The sequence below is a fragment of the Sapajus apella genome, unplaced genomic scaffold, assembly GCF_009761245.1.
Source record: "Sapajus apella isolate SASKATOON/1434 unplaced genomic scaffold, GSC_monkey_1.0 scaffold1, whole genome shotgun sequence".
In the NCBI taxonomy this organism is placed as follows: domain Eukaryota; kingdom Metazoa; phylum Chordata; class Mammalia; order Primates; family Cebidae; genus Sapajus; species Sapajus apella.
Genome location: NW_022436941.1, coordinates 62,726,001 through 62,744,539, shown reverse-complemented (window position 1 = coordinate 62,744,539; position 18,539 = coordinate 62,726,001). Strand labels below are relative to the sequence as shown.

Here is an 18,539-nt window from a genome sequence, read left to right as displayed (position 1 = left end):
GGATTCATAGCTGAATACCAGGGATTTTGAAGCTTTTAAACAGGCAATGAATGGCAGCTGGCCAACAGCAGTATCTAAGCCAAGAGGCCCCTAATATAAAGAAATAAATTGGAAGCATTTCTTCTTTTGACAGTATTTTCCACTATTTACAGAATTTAAAAATTGTAACCTAGGAAAATGTTAAATTTTTGCACAATTAGATGGAGATTAAGAATAGCCTTTGAGGATTATTTTCTACTTCCTACTTTGAATATTTATAAATTTTTACTCGTATTGTTATGCATAGGGGCAAACTAATGGCGATATTTATCATGCTAACCATAATGATTGCTAAGTAACCACAACAGCAATTTCATTAAGTCTGTTTATGGCCTCAATATGCATGAAGTAGCTTTAAGAAACCAGTTTTAAGTCTCTTTACAAGCATGTTGTGTTTTAAGAGCAGGCTTGTCACTGGTGCTCAATTCTAGGGATGAGATTCTCTGGGTGTCTGGCTGCTGGCCAGAATGCTGGGATGGGGGATATTCTGCTCCTAGGCCCTCTTGGAATACCAGGGTCCTAGCTCCTGCCTGGTTTTGTTCAGGCTCCGCTCTGGCATGCTTTTTGGACCCTGATTTTTTTCTATCCTCCCTTCTCAGCCAGAGAGCAGGGAAAAGAAGAGGCTCTTCTCCACCCATGGGCCACTGTGGGGCCCAGTCCCCAGGAGCTTCAGGATGTAGGATGCCAGAAAAGTCTGTAGCATGGCTTCTCTCTCTGGCTGACAGAGAAGTCATGGACAGTTTGAAGCTCAACACAAAATAAGTAGGAGAGCATCCTATTATAGTGATTATTTATCTTATCTTGATTACTGATTATCATTCAAAGATGATAAAACCCTCTCAAATTTAATTCTCTTCTATCCCAGGGAGGCAAAATGGATTGACATAAACCCAGAGAAGCAGGTTCCTCTAGGGTGCACCCTGGTCAGGGAAGTTACTTTTTGGTGGGTAGAAAGCTCTAAGAAATAAAGTGTGGGGATAAACAGTTATTTCCTTAGGTAGAAAAGTATTAAAAAAGAATCTCAAGCCAGTGGGAAATCAGATTTTTTGGGAATTCAGGTATTTTAACAGCCCTTGGTGAGATATATTGCCAAGGACTTTTTAAACATATAAGTAAGTTAGATCCGTTGGTTTCTTTTTATGTTTATAGCTTCAGAGAACCTCATAGAATTTTTCTAGAAACCCACGTTGCTTTTACTTCCATTATTTATGCCTTTTAATAATGTAGATTAATTCTTATTATTCCTGCTGTTCTCTACTGTTTTTAATTGAAGTTTTATAAAAAGACTTAGTATTTTTATTTTAGATGTTTACACAATAAATAAAATTGGAAAGAGGGGGATTTTATTGTGGTTTAATTCTTTAACTATGTATTATCCATAATAAAAAATGAACAGTGCAACACTTCATTGCTTTGATCGGCAATTCCATTATTTGATTTTAAATAAGTGGTTCTGTTCTTTTAGGCAACATTACATGTGATGGCATATGTTAGGTGCCAGGAGATACCCTAATACAGGTTCTGCAGTGCACATGGGGCATTGGGGGGCTGCCCCAGGAATGTTAGGGTCACCTTGTCCATGATGAACAAGGCAAAAGCAGGCCTGGAAATTTGAAATAAATATCCCCAGCCAACACAAGTGCATAAAGAAAAGGCTTCAGGTTACGGTACTGCTGAAATCTGTTTAGAGTAATGGCACCAAAGACTTTTTAAGGTCTTATTAGATTCAGAACTTTGCAAGTTTCTAAGTACCTATGACTTAGTAAATACTATGACTTCTGACCCTTCACTTACTAGAACTGGTTGGGGACATTGGACCATTGTTGAGGTCATAATGAAAAGGTTCCAGTTCTTAATACAAATTAATGTGAAGTTGGTGAATGGACTTGACCCATGAAGGTAGTGGCCCCAGGAAAGAGAGTTTGCCTGCACATAGATTATCTTGCCTTCTGCACAAGCTTCAGCTGTTGCTTTTTGGTGGGTTCTGCCTCAACCTTATCCAAGTTATGACCCTTTTGGGTGTGTGTGTGAACATGTGCATGATTTTATGTGCATCTCCCCAGGTATATTATATCTAGCCCCAGCAGATGGGCGCAGTGACCCATGCCATGGCCCCTCCCAACTCCTTAGGGCACTTAGAGACATCTAGTATGGATACCTGCACCCTAAGGCAGGCAAGCAACTCTATCATTTGTTGCAGACTGGGAAAATGAGGCTCTTTATTATACAATGCTAGAATAATTATAGTCTAATTATATAATACTTTCCCCTACAATTCCACCCCCAGCTGCAGCTAAATATGTAGCATTACTGTTATTCTGCAAGGACAGTCTGTACTGCAGGGTGATGGTGAACGTTGAAGGTAGACACCTCTGTCCAGGTCCCATGTCTAGGGACCATATTTACTTAACCAGGAAACAAAAAGGATCACCTGATGTGATCAAACAGAAGAGGTAGTATAATTTTAAGATTCTCCTGTAGAAAATAACTTTTAAAGATATAAGAACTAAATCACATATCTATGTATTTGATGAATTACTCTGTTGAACAGAGAATTTATGAAATGGAGAGTGTCTAGGATTATCTAGATTAAATGATGACCATTTATCTCTTCTGAGGTTGTTACACCTCTTTATCATGAAAAGATCTATTTTATCTAAAATAAAGATAATGATTTAGCTACTTAACAGGAGTTTAGGCTGATCAGTATATACTAATGTGGTACCAGCTATTGTTTGACTCATCTGTCAGTCTAGCGGTTACATCCAAGTCATTATGTTTATTTCACTCCAAATCTTAAGACAGTGAAATTCCTCAGTTTTAGAAAGAATCAAAATTTTTGATGCACAAAACTCTGCATTCTGTGGAACACCACATCTCTCAGTATTAACAGACATTTGTAGGACACTTTATTCTCATATGGGCTCTGTGTGATAGCCACTGTGTTACAGAGGTTGAAACTGAGCTGTGAAGGCTCAAAATAACCAGTCCCTATTGCTTTATTGTCCAGTAATGAGTGCCAACAAGTAGCAAGGTCATGATCCTCTCACCTCTTCCACTCCCTGCTCCCAACTCATCCCAGACTCCTGGTGGGATTTGGACTTGTGTTTGGAATCTTTTCCCTACAAGCCACCACCTTGCTCAGTCCCACCCTTGTTCCAGACAGTGTGCGTGTGTGTGTGTGCGTGTGTGTGTGTGTGTGTGTGTGTGTGTGTTGTTTTAGTGGAGTCTAGACAGAGAACCTTTGGAAAGGACACAGGAGATCATGTAATCCAATACCCTGGCCATGACTGACAGGAAAACACTGAGAACCATCACAGCTACTTAGCATGTTGGTGGCAGTGGTGGAGTAGAATCCAGGCATTCTGCTTTTTCAGTCTGGTGCACTTTCCACTCAGCATAGCACTACATTATTTATAGGCTTTATACCTGGACTCCTGTAATGTTTACCTTTTCTCCCTGTACCTTCAAGGGCTCTTAAGAAGGTATGGGGAAATTGGTGATATTGCCTATACTTCATGGGCTTCCACACCTAGGTTACCTTTCCCTTGTATTTCTTTTTTCTAATTTTCCAACTTTTTAACCTGAAGAATAAAAAATAAAGATACCTGAGTCAAAAGAGTTTTATGGTTCCCAAGAACAGAAATTAATAAAGCTAAGGTTCTTCTGCTGGAAGAGTATGAATAATTAATATAAGCAATTAAGTTCTAAAACTCTAGAAGCATGACTCAAATTGATTATCTCATTTTGCTGCAGCTCTATTTAAACAGAACTATCAACCAAAAGAGGTTGAGAGCCTAAATAAACATTACAGTCTGGTAGTGTTTGTCATGGGGGGGCAAGGGTGGGAAATAGCATGCTCTTTCTACCAATATCCTTTCATTTCAACTGTTGATAAGCATTTACTTTGTCTTACGGGGCATTATACTTATTGAAAAATTCATGCTTTGTGGATAATCATAAAGTGAATGTTTAATACCTTTTGGAGATTGGATCTAAGATCATGTATAAAGGCAACCTCTTGAATCAATGAAAATGATAATAGTCTGAAGTACCTGTTTATATACTTAGTTGAAACCTGCTTACATAGTTAAGAGAAAATGCTTAGGCAAGAGCGGAATTTGTCATTTGATAAAATGTGTTAATTAGAGCTTAATTATCCAACTCTCAAAGTTAACAAATTAGCCCACAGAGAGTGTGCTTCTCCATGAGTGACTTCTGAAAGACAGCTGCTGCCCAGGAAATCCTTCCCTTCTGTGCTGCGTCTGGTTCTGGACCAGGTGCCTGGAAAGCACTGCTAATAAGACTAGCTCTTGCTTGTCTCTTGTGATGCAGTGCAGTGACAAATTTGGTAGCAGTTTTAAAGTCCCCTTTTATTCTATTTTCTTATTTTAAATTATCATGTTTACAAGCGGTGATACTAGGACAGTATACAGTTCAAATTATGTAGACTGAAGCAACTTAACTAAGAAAATATGCTACTGCACCTGTAAGCCATTTCAGTTGAGTTAGGTTGATATTCTCCTCTGCTCCACTAACCCATGTCACGATCACTTGTTTAACGTACCTTCTCACACTGTTATCTTCATTTCTGCAACTATAGGAATGACGTCCTGCAGTGGCCTAAAATACTGCAATCTGCACGCATACCTTGCTATTATTGAATACTGTTTTTGGTTTGACATTTCAGGTATACTCATGAGAAAAGATAGGTTATGATTCATGTTTTTCACCAAAGGCTTTTGAAAGCCTTAGAGAACAAAGAAGTATTACTCTGTGATCTTAAAAATAACAACAGGTACCATGTGTTGGATTCTCATATTGTCCCAAGCACTTCAAGAAATGCCTCACATAAACTCTCTGTTTTGATCTTTATGAAAACCTGTGGAATACATATTATTATCCTCATTTTATGGATGAGGAAACTGAGGGAAAATGAAGACAAAAAGTTGCCTCAGATCTCAAAACTGGAAAAATACAGAGCCAGATTTCACCCAGTTCTTTCTGCCTTCTTCCCTCTAAACAGATCAAAATAGGATGACAAAGTTAGAATGCCTTTATGAGTGGAAAAAATAACATTTTAAGAGTTTTTTTAAAGAAAAAACATAAATCCAGTAAATCAACAGTTTTTTTTTTTTTCTTTTTGCAGTGTGTAAGAAAGCTTCTGTTGGGATTCTTTAAACAGTATAAATAACAGAGCTCTAGCTGCATGCTTGCCGTGCTGGACGTAAATAGCCTACCGTATTTGGAATTGTTCTAGATTAGGAAATTAGTTAAAACTATAACAAGGAAAATTAGAATCTGATTCCAAATATTCCAGATATATGGGGAAGGTCACCAAGAAGAGTCCCCACCTGGAGGGCTGAAGAGGTGCAATGAACCAGGAAGGGGCGTTCCTGCTGAGTTTGCCTTTCACCATACCAGAGGGAATGGTTGGAAGCTGAGTAACATCACATGAGTAAAAAAGGAGCAAAAATGTTTTTGTGTCTGTTGCAAAAGGCCAGAATACCTCACATCCAATTAGGGCCTAATTAGATTCTGCTAATTGTTGGGGATTTAACTTCTCCATGACCACAACTGTGAATGAAACAGAAGAATGTCATTGACTCATGTTAGTGTTGAAGTTTCATTCAGCACACGCATAGTCCATTCCATGATCCACGAGGATTTCATTGAATTACAATTCTTTTTTTGTGTCATATACACAGATATATATGCTATTGTTTATGCATTTAGCTTGAAAGATGACTTTTTTTTTGGCCTCAAAGCATATTATTAACCCTCTTAGTCTGTTAGGGTTGCAATAATGAAATACAGTCATGCATCATTTAATGATGGGGATATGTTTGAGAAATGTGTCATTAGAGAACTTTGTCACTGTGCAAACATCATAGAATGTACTGACACAAGCCCAGATAGTATAGCTTACTACACACCTAGGCTATATTGTATAGCCTGTTGCTTTTAGGCTATAAACCTGTACAGCATGTTACTGTACTAAATACTGTAGACAGCTTTAACACAATGGTATTTGTGAATTTTAACATAAAAAGGCACAGTAAAAATGCAGCATAAAAAGATTTAAAATGGTACATTTGTAAAAGGCAGTTAGCATGAATGGAGCTTGCGGGACTGGGAGTTGCTCTGGGTGAGTTGGTAAGTGAGTGGAGAGGGAACGTGAACACCTAGGGCATTAGTGTATGTACAACCGGAGACGATGAGCTTTGTACTCTTAGGCTACACAAAATTCATTAATACATTTTTCTTTCTTTATAGTAAGTTAACCTTAGCTTATTACAACTTTTTAACTTCATAAACCTTTATATTTTTAAACTTTTCACTCTTTCTTAATAACATTAGCTTAAAACACAAACACATTTCACAGCTGTACAAAAAAATTCTTTCTTTATAACGCTATTCTATCAGCTTTTTTCTATTTTTAAATTTTATTTTTTTTACTTAAAAATTTTTTTTTGTTGAAAACTAAGACACACACCTTAGCTGATGCCTACACGGGGTCAGGATCATCAATATCACTGACTTCCCACTCCACATCTTGTCCCACTGGAATGTCTTCAGCGGCAATAACACACATGAAGCTGTCACCTTCTATGACAACAATGCCTTCTTCTGGAATACCTCCTGAAGGACCTGCCTGAGGCTACTTTACAGTTAACTTTCCTAAGTAGTAGTAGGAGTATTTTATCTAATATTAAGATAAATAGTATAGTAAATACATAAACCAGTATCTTAGTTGTCTCTTATCAAGTATTATATACTGTCCTTCATTACTGTATTGCTGTACATTTATACAGCTGATAGGGTGCAGTAGGCTTGTTTACACCAACATCATCACTGACACATGAGGATGTATGTCTGCCATGATGTCACTAGGCAATAGGAATTAGGATTATAATCTTACAGGACCACTATTGTATATTGGGTTCGTCATTGAAACATCATTATGAGGTGCATTACTGTACCTTAAACTGAGTAATTTATAAGCAACAGAGATGTATTGCTTACAGTTCTGGAGGCTGAGAAGTTCAAGATCAAGGTGCCAGCAGGCACTCTGTCAGGTGAAGGCCTATTCCTCATAGATGGCACCCTCTCTATGTCCTCATGTGGCAGAAAGTGCAAGGGAGCTCACTGGAGCCTCTTTAATAAAGGCACTAATAGGCCGGGCATGGTGGCTCTTGCCTGTAATCCCAACATTTTGGGAGGCTGAGGCAGGTGGATCACCTGAGGTCAGGAGTTTGAGACCAGCCTAGCCAACATGGCAAAACCCCATCTCTACTAAAAAAAAAAAAAAAACAAAAAATTAGCTGGGTGTGGTGGCAGGCGCCTGTAATGCCAGCAACTTGGGAGGCTGAGGCAGGAGAATTGCTTGAACCCAGGAGGCAGAGGTTACAGTGAGCCAAGACTGCACCATGGCACTCCAGCCTAAGGAACAAGAGCAAAACTCCATCTCAAAGAAAACAAACAAACAAACAAATAAATAAAGGCACCAATCCCATTTATGAGAATGAAGCCACACTAACTTAGCCACTTCCCAAAGACCCTGCATCTTCATACTATCACTTTGGATATTAGTTTCCAACATATGAACTTTTGGGAGACATCAGCATTCAGACCATGGCAATAACAAAAAGTACGTAGATTTGATGAACCTGGTATCTGCTTACTTTGTTAAATTAACAGATGAAATGTGAATGGTTTTTATAGAAGAACTAACTTCAATCTTTTACAACTTTCAGGGCCTGTAATTCAGTGTTTACAGCATTAGACCACTGTCATGAAGCCATAGAAATAACAAGCGATGACCACGTGATTCAGGTATGGAAAGAAACCACCTATATCAGTAACATCAAAAAAGAACCTTTCAGGTTTAAGCCATGCTTTTTATCAAGTACTTTCCCGTCATCCTCACATATCAGCACATTTTCTTAGAAGAAAGAAATCTCAAACTGTGCAAAGAATACTGATAGACTTAAGAATTAGATATTCGATAAAGAACAAAAAATTACTACTTTAGATCAGAGCCTGCAATTTCTTTGATAGAAATGGGGTTTAAAAAAAAAAACTTATTTTTTTGAGACAGATTCTCACTCTGTTACCCAGGCTAGAGTACAGTGGTAATCTTGGCTCACTGCAATCTCCATCTCCCAGATTCAAGCGATTCTTGTGCCTCTGAGCAGCTGGGATTACAGGCATTTGCCACCACACTCAGCTAATTTTTATATTTTTAGTAGAGATGGGGTTTTACCATGTTGCCCGGGCTGGTCTCAAACTCCTGACCTCAAGTAATCCACCTGCCTTGGCCTCCTAAAGTGCTGGGATTACAGGTGTGAGTCACTGCACCCAGCCAGAACTGGGATAAACTCTTTTGACTACCTTTGAAGACCCTATTCACATAGAAATAAGTCAGACTGGTACAGTAAATGCTTATAAATGCCTATGGAACAGAATATTTTGAAAGATACTCATTTATTTGCCTGCAGTGGATATTCTAATTATAAAGCATTCTTACCTGAATGTCATCTTCGTAAGGAAATGTGTGTAGCAGAGAAATCTTTCTAGAAATGAGGTGTTCCTATTATAATTGTTGGAAAGTAAGACATCTGTATTTGTAAAATACTCTGAAATGTAGACTTTCCACTAATCAGTGCTTGCTTACCTGCAGTTGATTTGCAGAGTGGCATGGAGTGTGAGGAACACTTGTTGTCATCAGTAGGGCACCAAAGAAGTGGGCAACACACAGTGAACCCCACAGCAGAAGCCTCACATTTGTCTGCTCTGAAGTCTCCCAGTGCGCGCGCACACACACACACACACACACACACACACACACACACACTGTTCTCATACCACACCAATGACATCAATAGCCCACCCTGCCTAGGCCCTGTCATCAGCACTTTCATTAAGTTATCTCATTTCTATTCAGTAGGGGTAGGAAAGAGGCATCATTGCCCTGCAGTACAGATGAGGAAACTGAGTCCCAACAAGGTCAATGAGCTTATCCAAGAAAAACCTTAGTAATAAGTATTGGAGCTAAAATATATAGTCGTGTCTCCAAAGCCTTCCTACCTGGTTTCCTGTTTAGCTGTATTTTTAGAATATGTTTTCTGGCTGCTCCTTGAAATCTATCTGAAGGCTTCCTCATGTTGCTGGCTATTAGTGGCCTACCTGCCCAAGGTCTGCCTTCTGGACCGCAGAGAGAGGCAGATGTGTTTCTGTTACAGACTAAGCACAAAAATCCCACATCTCCCCCACTTATACCCAGACTCGAACAATCAATTCTATTCACAAAGCACATTTTCTTTGCACCTCCCTGCTTTGCACTATGCAGCTAGCTGGATTTGATTTCAGAAATGAGGAGAAGGGGCTCCACTAGCTGCCCCTCTCCACCTGTAATCTAACAAACAACTTCTAGAACAGGGAACAGAGTGTTTCATTCTCCAGTTATCAATTGGTGGTTAGAAAGCCTGTATCCCTGGGAGAGGTAATATTGTGATGGTGTCACATTATGATATTAATCATCTCCCAGCCTTTGCCGTGAACAGAAAGAAACAGGAGCGTGAGGCCAGTGTAAGACATGCTGTAAAGGAGAGGTGGAAGGACAGTCACTGCCTTGAAAGGGAAACTTGGACTCTGAAAGAAGACTTTACAGCTTTTTTTCCCAGAGAACCTGTCATCCTCCTTTAGAAAAATGTACCAGCAATCTATAGTATGGAACTTAAAACAAGAGGAAGGAGGAAGGAGATGAATAGAGGTTGTTGTATGTAAGGTGAAATGACCTATGTGCTACATATTTTGAGGATGTCATCATTGGATGGGATAGTTCATATATGTTCTTACTTGATATCAGCAGCCTTTTCAAGGCACTCCAATCAAGTAGTTAGATGCCTTTTTGAGTACAAATCTTCAGAGGTCAGGCAGCAGCACTTAAAATTTAGAAGCAATATCTGTCTGTCTATCTATTCATCTATTACCTATCCACCCATCCACCCTCCCTCCTTTCCTTCTTCTCTTCTTCTTTCCATGTCCCCATCAATCTAAACTCTCTATATATTTGCTTTAAAACACTTAATATGGTACTTGCCATATACTAGGCTCAGTTCTAACTATTTTACATATACTCATTTATTTCTTAAATCAGTCCTGTGAGTCAAGTATCACTATTGTACTCATTTTGCAGATGAGGAAACTGAGGAGCAGGGAAGTTAAGTAATTTGTCCATGGTTTTGTAGCTAGTAATTGGCAGAGCCAGGATTTGAACTTGGGTACCTTGGCTCCAGAATCCATATCTGGGAGTACCTGTTGCATTGTGGTTTCAGAAACCCTGGTATGAAAGAAGGGCCATGACTTCTACCCAAATTTACAACTTAATAGAGAAGGCAGAGTGAACACATATGAAAAGGCAGGAGGATATAGCCAACAAATAAAGAAAATAATATATTCTCTAATATTTTCCATTCACTCATCAAATAGTTACTAAACAGTCCTGAGTATCCAAAGATCAATTCAGAATAGTCTTTGCCCTTGAGAAGTTGAATGTCCACTGGGAGAGAGAGATAAACAAAAATTTAAATTTGGTGTAATAAGTCACTGAAAGTCTGCACAGGCATCAGTGACAGCTCTTGGGAGTGGACGAGACAGGGGAGTCAGGGAAGGCTTCCTGGAAGAGGAGAGGGATAAATTGGAGTTGGAGAGGGAAAGAGATGGTGAAAGGTATTATAAGCAGAGAAAGCACGTGGGGAAAGCCTCAGAGATGAGGGAGACATGCAGATAGCTCAGCAGCCTGCAAGGGTGGGCCAGGGAGGCACGGGGCTGGCTTTGTGAGCAGGGGTCATACTGTAAGTGATGCCCTTCCCTGCCTAGGGAGGGCCCTGACTACCACATGTCAGTGATGGGGCCAGGAGGGAGTCTGGATATCCATGAAGACAATGTCATGCCCACTCCCCTTCAGTCACCTACCAAAGGCTTGATGACCAGAGCATCTTCCAAACCCCTTCAACTCTCATGGTTGACTGTGTTAATAGAGGCTGTGTCTCCCAGGGAACAGCTCCCCAAGTGCCCCTGCTCCACCCTGTCCATGACTGCTGCCATCGCAGTTGAGGGCAAGAGTGATTAAACTTGCTCTGAACATCTCCGAAGCAGCAGATGGATACAATTTATGCCCAAAGAAATCCATGACCCAGATGCAGTCTGTTCAGTTTTCCCCACGTTCTTCACCGCTTGTCTGTCTCCACTCAGCCCCCATCTGTGTTCTTTGAAAAGAAATCAGAGGGTGGGACAGGACCTGGGAGTCAGCTAGAGTCATGGCTCTAAATTCTAGGACCCTGGGCAGAATTTTGGAAAGAAACCTCTGAGTCTGCTGGCTCCAGAATCTGCTGAGGGGAGCTTCACACCTGCCTGAGCCCAGCACTGAAAGGGCTGCCCCCTGCCCAAGCCATTTAACTGAATTTATTGTTCCGATTCTACTGGTAGTGGCCCCAACTGTAGCAAACATTGATCAGTAAGTGGTGGCAATTGGGAAAGAGACAGGAGAAATCCAGTTGCAGAGATGTGCATAATATAAGCCACCACTGTTGAAAGGAGTTTGTATTTGTTCATTTGTGTGTTTATAAGAGACAGGGTCTTGCCCTGTTGCCTGGGCTGGAGTGCAGTGGTGCAATCATAGCTCACTGCAGCCTCAAACCCCCAGGCTCCAGTGATCATTTGGCCTCAGCCTCCTGAACGGCAGGGACTACAGGTGTGTGCCACAACACCTGGCTAATTTTTTTATTTTTGTACAGGTAGAGTCTAGCTGTGTTTTCCAGGCTAGTGTTGAACTCTTGCCTCAGCCTCCCAAAGGGCTGGAATTGAATTACAGGTGTGAGCCACTGTGCCCAGCCTGAAGCTGTTTTTTGTTTTTTTTCTTAACTACAAACATATGGACCCAGTCCTAATTCATGTTTCTTTCTTTCTTTCTTTTTTTTTTTTCTGAGTTTTTCCTTATTCATGGGGCAGTAGATTGGGAATGAGTTCTCCAAGAGGCTGGTACTGCTAGATGAGAGCTTCCTGTTTATTCCTGCTGAAGTTTCTTCTGATTTCCTACAGGCGATCAGGATGGCCGTTGAATGAATAAATTGCTGCCAGGAGGGAGGCAGCTACTCTAGGAAGGGTTTGGGGATGGAGCAGGGCAGCAGGACCTGGCCAGCCAGTTGCATCAGAGAATGTTTGCCCTGGGACCTTCTTGCTTAATATTCCTCCGGGTCCCAACAAGTCTGCCTACAGGGCACACAGACGTTTCATGAACGCTGTCTTGTGTCCCCACACTGATCTCTACCCACCTCCCATTAACAGTATGTCAACCCAGCCTTCGAAAGGATGATGGGCTACCACAAAGGTGAGCTCCTGGGAAAAGAACTCGCTGATCTGCCCAAAAGCGATAAGAACCGGGCAGACCTTCTCGACACCATCAATACATGCATCAAGAAGGGAAAGGTGGGTCACACCCGCAAAATCAATCCACAAACCCTCTCCCCAATGCACTTTTTTTCTGTGAGTTTTAGAATTTCGTTCTTAAGATTAGCTTTTTTAATAATGTCATAATTAAGCTCTTTTATGTTTGCAAAGTGGGTTCATTTTTGAGTGAGCTTTGGAACTCAAGTGAATCTGGTGCTTATCATGATGGTAGAGAATCTGGTGATTCTGTGTAAAAATATTTCATCCTGTGCATGAATATATCCCATCTGTCATTGCTGGAATATTGTGGGTATCTCTGATCAGAGTTCCATCCAGAGAGCCGTTGTGTTTTTTCAGTTTATCCAGTGTTTGGGGCACTAGACATATTTAATATCAGTATTTATAGGTAGGCCAGGTTTTTTCCCAGTTTTCGTTTTATGTTGTCTGATCACTGTTCAACACGCATTTGTAGCTTTCTCCTCCCACCTGCACCTCCTTCTCCAGTGGCTTTCCCTTCATCTGGGTAGATAAAGGAAATAGGGGAAGTCCGACAGGAATTTTCCTGAAGCCCTCTCCTCCCGTGGAGCACTGCCTCTCATTGCTGGAACTGCCTGTGCATTTTCTGTTAAGCGTTCAGAATGCTTCTTCACATACAGTTTCTTTCATCTTCCTTTCTGTGATGTAAACTAGTTAGATAAGCACTGTACCCATTTAATAGATGGAACATTTTAGAGGGATCAGATACATTTGGATTATCGACAGTGGTCAAAATGTTTTCTTAATTGGGGCAATGAGACCAAAAGGGAAATAAGATATTATAAACTTTTCCCAAAAATTGTTCCCAAAGGAATACAGCCACACGTACCAAGATGCATACCAATTAGCCACTTTATGTGAGAGAGGGGGTAAGAAATGGCTGCAGGGAATCTCAGTTTCTGATTAGCCAAACCTCCCAGGTTCAGAGAGCAGGAATCTTTACGCTCCCCTTGGCCTCATTCATGGAAACTATGAGGAGCCAGGCTAACCCAGGAGAAGACTTGGCTGGGGGGCCCATAGGATGTTAGAAAGATAATGGGCTTCAGTGAGTGTTGAATAGACATGAACTTATAAGCAGATTTTCTGCTTCCTAATGTGGGCAAGTTAACTAGACTCTCTGAGCCTCAGTTTCCCCATCTGTAAATTTAGTATGATAATGCCAGGTTCACAGATTGCTGTGAAGATTTTGAGAGAGACCTCAGAAGAATCCCTTAACCTGGTGCCACAGCAGCCATAGGGCTGACAGCAGAATTCCACCCACAGGCCAAGTGTCCTGGGAGCTGGGACAGACAGTCTGGTGGTGGATACATGGATCTGTGGTCTTGTCTTCACACATGTAGCCACGTCAGCATTGCAGTGGGTACAACAGTATAGCAGGCGTTGTAAAATGAAATGAAAGCATGTGGGAACTTTCCTCCTCAGCCTGCTGAGACCCTCTGCAGGAGCAGCTGTCATCTTTGACTGAAGGATTTTAAGAGCTCTCTTTGTCCATGTAGGAGTGGCAGGGGGTTTACTATGCCAGACGGAAATCCGGGGACAGCATCCAACAGCACGTGAAGATCACCCCAGTGATTGGCCAAGGAGGGTGAGAGCAAACTCTTCAACTCTTTTAGCTGAAGATAAAGACTCAAGGCCCTCATGGGCATCGGGCTTGCAATGCCAGTATGAGCCTTACATCCACAAATGCAGCAGGGTTGTGCTGAATGTAGTGTAGACAGAGGCTTAGGGTTAGGGTTAGGGTTAGGCTTAGGGTTAGGGTTAGGTTTAATACTCAGCTGGCAGCAACCCCCAAACAGGGTTTTCCATGTCCTTTATGAAGCATCACCCCAGCCTCACATCTCCGCCTGATTCATCCATGCCTTCTGTCATTCCCAGTGCCCACTAGAGGGGCTTGATTTCTGGGCTTCTCTTTCCCCATAACAACAGTGGTCTCCTGCCAGTGCTTGCTGGCCTCAGCACTCGGTGCACAGGGAGCCAACCTTTCCTCCTGCTCAAGGCCCTGGCTCCATGCTGGTTCCTCCAAGCTGGTTCTGGGATTGTTCCTCCAGGGCCACGGTTTATGGAGAGAAAGGTGTGTCTGACCAGGAGCTGAAGGCATCTCAATCCACTGAATTTCAGATTACCAGAGAAGCCTCTCTCTTTTATGGAGAGTTAAGAAAAATATGCAATTCCTCTTCCTTCCTCCAGTTAAATTTTGTGAGAAGATTTACAAAGCCAAACATGGTGAGCTTTGCAAAACAAGCTGAAGGTCAACACCAGGTTCATAGTTTGAGTGTATAAGGAAAACAACATTGTGTGACCTGTCAGAAAAAGATGAAGCCATGGTCGTCCTGCCGGTAACTGGGACAGGAGTCCCACCTGTGACTCTTAGGACTACTTGAGTTCCTTGCAAATTGTTGCATGAGTAGAAAACAGGATGTTTCATAAAATCAGCCAGGTATTTGTAATAGCTTATTTCCCCTCCAATTTTAGTTAGTTTCAAAATTACTCTCCCATCAATTCAGGCTACCTCCCATCAGTACCACCTGGTATTTCATGCCATTTTGTAATTTCGAGCTCCCTTTTTGCTTCACTCTAGATGATGGGGACACTGACAGGCCCCTAACTGAGGTTGTGAGCTGGAGAGAAGCTGCCCCTCAGCCCTCCTTCTGAGCGGCCTGGCCTCAGCGTGGCCATTCTCACCAGCAGGCAGTGCTGAGAGCCACTGGGTGGAGATGATGTCCATGGCTGTCATGCTTTTATCCTCATCCTTAGACCATCTCCTCAGAAAATCAAAGCTAAGAATCCCTTTGTGTGTGTGTGACCAGAATCATTAGACAACCAAAGCAAAGCAGACATGCTATTGTCTTGCAGTTTCCATCAGGATACATTTTTTTTCTGATCTTTCTGATTTTACCGATAAGAAAAAGAAGTTCTTTTGTCCAGACACAATTTCCAGTGTTATTTTCCCTGTAATTGTAGGCAGTGAGCCATCAGCGGCAATTCTTATTAAAAGTGGGGAAATTTTACCTCTTCTTAGTTGAGTGAAGTTCATTACAGAGTGATCAGTATTTTCTATCCTCTTTTCAGAGGCCTCCAGAGAAAAGTGAACCAGGTAAAGAGAGAGAGAGTGGGACGCCCCATGGGCTTCTGGGGCAGAAAGCCTAATGTAACTCTGGATTTCATGGCTTTACTCTCAGTAAAATATTGACGACGAGCTGGTTTTGGCACAGGGCTGAGGTACCTGTCGTCTTTTGCCTGATTTTCCTTGTGACAGTGATAAAGAGTGAGACCACCCACTGAGTTTTGGGACCCAGTCCATGACCTTGAAATGAGAGGATTTTTATCTGCCTGAAACATGCCATTATGGTGACAATTACAGTGTGAAAGAATATGGGATACTTACTGTAAAACCAGCAGCCATGAAATGTGGTCATTGCCCAAATGAATCTTTTGTAGCTATGCAGTTATTAGTGTCAGCAGAATTAAAACTAATTTGTTTGTGGCAGCATTTTATCCCATCAACTGAAGATGTCTAGGAGCCAGACGTTAGGAGTCAGTTACAAAATGAGATACCCGTTCGGGAAGTGTTGCTGAGCCCGCTGTGACATATCAGGGAGGCCCAGTTTCCGAAGGCATGTGTGGGCTCTGTGTGAAAACTGTGTTTTCTGTAGACTGAGTCTTGCTGGAATTTTAAAGCTGCCCTAGGATGAACCCTGGGGTTTAGCTTTAAGAAGTCTGTTGATGTTTTCATTTGGCGATTTGTTGAATCATTTCATATTGGACTCACTAATAACTGATTATTTATGTTATTAGGAAAATTAGGCATTTTGTCTCCCTCAAGAAACTGTGTTGTACCACTGACAATAATAAGCAGGTACAGTATCAGCTCCCTTCGCTGGCTTTGTCTGCTTGGCCGTGTGTCACTTCTGTTCTCTGCTTGTCTCACCACTGTTCTCTGCTTGTTTTTCTCCATGTCTAATTGTAGCTGCCAATTAAGAAGGTTTATGGGAAAATTATGCTTCTTTGACAAATTTTTTTTATTTCCCTGCAAGCCAATATAACTTTATTTGTAGAACACATCAGTTATGATTTAGCTTGTGGCTGAGGAACTCTCTAATATATAAAGCATAAAATTCTTTCTCCAAATAAAAAATGTCCTATTTTTTATCTTAATTTCTTAGTCAGTTGGAAAGTATTCATTTGAGCATTTCACCCCTACAAATTCTTACAAAAATAAGAATCATTCCAAATTAGTACTGTGACTTTTTCCTACCTTTGTATCACATGGAACAATGCATTTGAATGTTATCATCTGCAGTAACAAAATTTTAATAAGCCACTATATTTAAGAACTTTTTAAGGTCATTTTATAATGGAGGGCAACATTGGTGTAGGTATTTTTTCTATTTGGTTGGTATTTTTACTACTGGATTACGTGTATTTTCACTTCATTGTAGATTATGTATATATTCACATCATTGTAGATTAACCATTATGCAACAAACATAATTATCAGTGATCTAGTTTTGAAAGCTTACAACATATGGCCTTTGATTTTTATGAAGATTTTAAAGAAGAGGCAGTATCTCTAAGGGATTTCAAGGGCTTCTGTAGCGTAATCCATTTTAGTAGGAGATGGCAGAAATGTGTGAAGTGCTGGATGAGAAGGTGAAGCCTAGCCAGTCCTGGACATCGGCTGGAACCAATGGGATGTGAGTAGACAGTGGGGTGAGCCCAGTGAGCAGTGAGCATCTTCAGTCGGCTGTCTCAGGGTATCAAAAGGGTCCATGTCCACGTGCTTCTTTAAAAGACGTAGTTCAAGATAAAATGCTTCCTCCAGCCCAAGAATTTCATCTGAATTCAGGGCGTTTTCACTTACTACCATGTGAGAGGCAAGCCTTTGGAGACCTCTGGCAAAGGAAAGAATGGCCTTTCATAGGGGAAAAAAAATGTGTTCCAACAGCCACATTGCAACATACCAGGAGAAAGAATAAGTTCTTTGTAAGAGCTGACGTAGGCAGAAAGAGAAGGACAGGACACCTGGTGTCTCTTTAGAGACAAACTTCTGAACACAAGCAGTGCAGACCAACATTTCTGGGCTGTGGAGCCACAGTAGAGGACATGGGTCCACTGGGGCTCATTCATTCTCATGCTAGAAATTGACCAAGCACAGTTCATGTCCAGTTCATGCCCTTCCCCCACCAACTCAGCCTTGCTTCTCCTTACCCCCTTTCTCACTTAATGACAGGGACTCCCACTCTCCCTGTCACCAGTCTCCCTGCAACTCCATGCGCCCAAATCCTACCAGTTCTTCATGGCCCAGTACAGGAAACATTAAGTAGCACCTTCCTCCTAAAGGCCCCCAGGGTACCCTCTGTACTTTGTATCACCCCCCACCATTTTCACAGCTATTTGTGTGCTAAACTGCCCTTTCCCCCCTAGCAGGGTCACTGGTCTGTGCTGTCCTGCGTGCTCACACTGCCTGGCATGTAGTAGGCCCTCAAGCTGCTGGCTAGCGTGAATGAAACTGAATGTCTCAGTCCTGGCATCCTTCCTGCTGTAAAGTCCTCCTGCCTCACTGGGAGAACAGGCAAGCCCTTAGCACCGGACTTGAGGATGCAGGGGTGAGGGGCCACCTGCTTTTTTTCTGAAGCTCTAAATAGAAACGCCTTCACCACCCTGAATTAGCTGCGGCTCTGAGAAAAGTGGAAACGCAGAGCTCAGATACCCTGAGCCATTGACGTCACCTAATGGTACTGCACAGGCCTAGAGAGATGTTTAGATTTTCTAATAACAAAGCATTTTTATACCTCTGGCTAGCTTCAGTGTTTCTCCTCCTCATCAAAGGATGCTGCAGTGAATGGCAGTGGGATCTGTTTGGGGGAGGGCTCCTGTCTGCAGGTGGTTCCGGTGGCGCAGTTTTCTGGGGTTTAGCTCTGATGTCAAAATCTGCTCATGGGTTTGCATTTTAACAAGGAGTGACGCCGTAAGCCAGGCTGCTGTCTCCTGGTACTGCTTGCTGTCAGCAA

At 41.7% G+C, this 18,539-nt stretch overlaps 1 protein-coding gene across 8 annotated transcripts in view; it reads left to right on the top strand.

Annotated features, from left to right (window-relative positions):
• Positions 1-18,539, top strand: part of PDE8B (phosphodiesterase 8B) — a 321,825-nt gene that overhangs the window by 233,057 nt on the left and 70,229 nt on the right. For 4 of the 8 annotated variants that reach the window (XM_032277695.1, XM_032277729.1, XM_032277732.1 and 1 more), the window contains 4 exons: positions 7,797-7,875; positions 12,391-12,531; positions 14,025-14,113; positions 16,324-16,384. In XM_032277695.1, coding sequence (XP_032133586.1) covers positions 7,797-7,875; positions 12,391-12,531; positions 14,025-14,113; positions 16,324-16,384 — 370 coding nt within the window. The remainder of the gene's footprint in view (positions 1-7,796; positions 7,876-12,390; positions 12,532-14,024; positions 14,114-16,323; positions 16,385-18,539) is intronic. The other 4 variants (XM_032277740.1, XM_032277721.1, XM_032277713.1 and 1 more) reach the window with 2 other exon arrangements.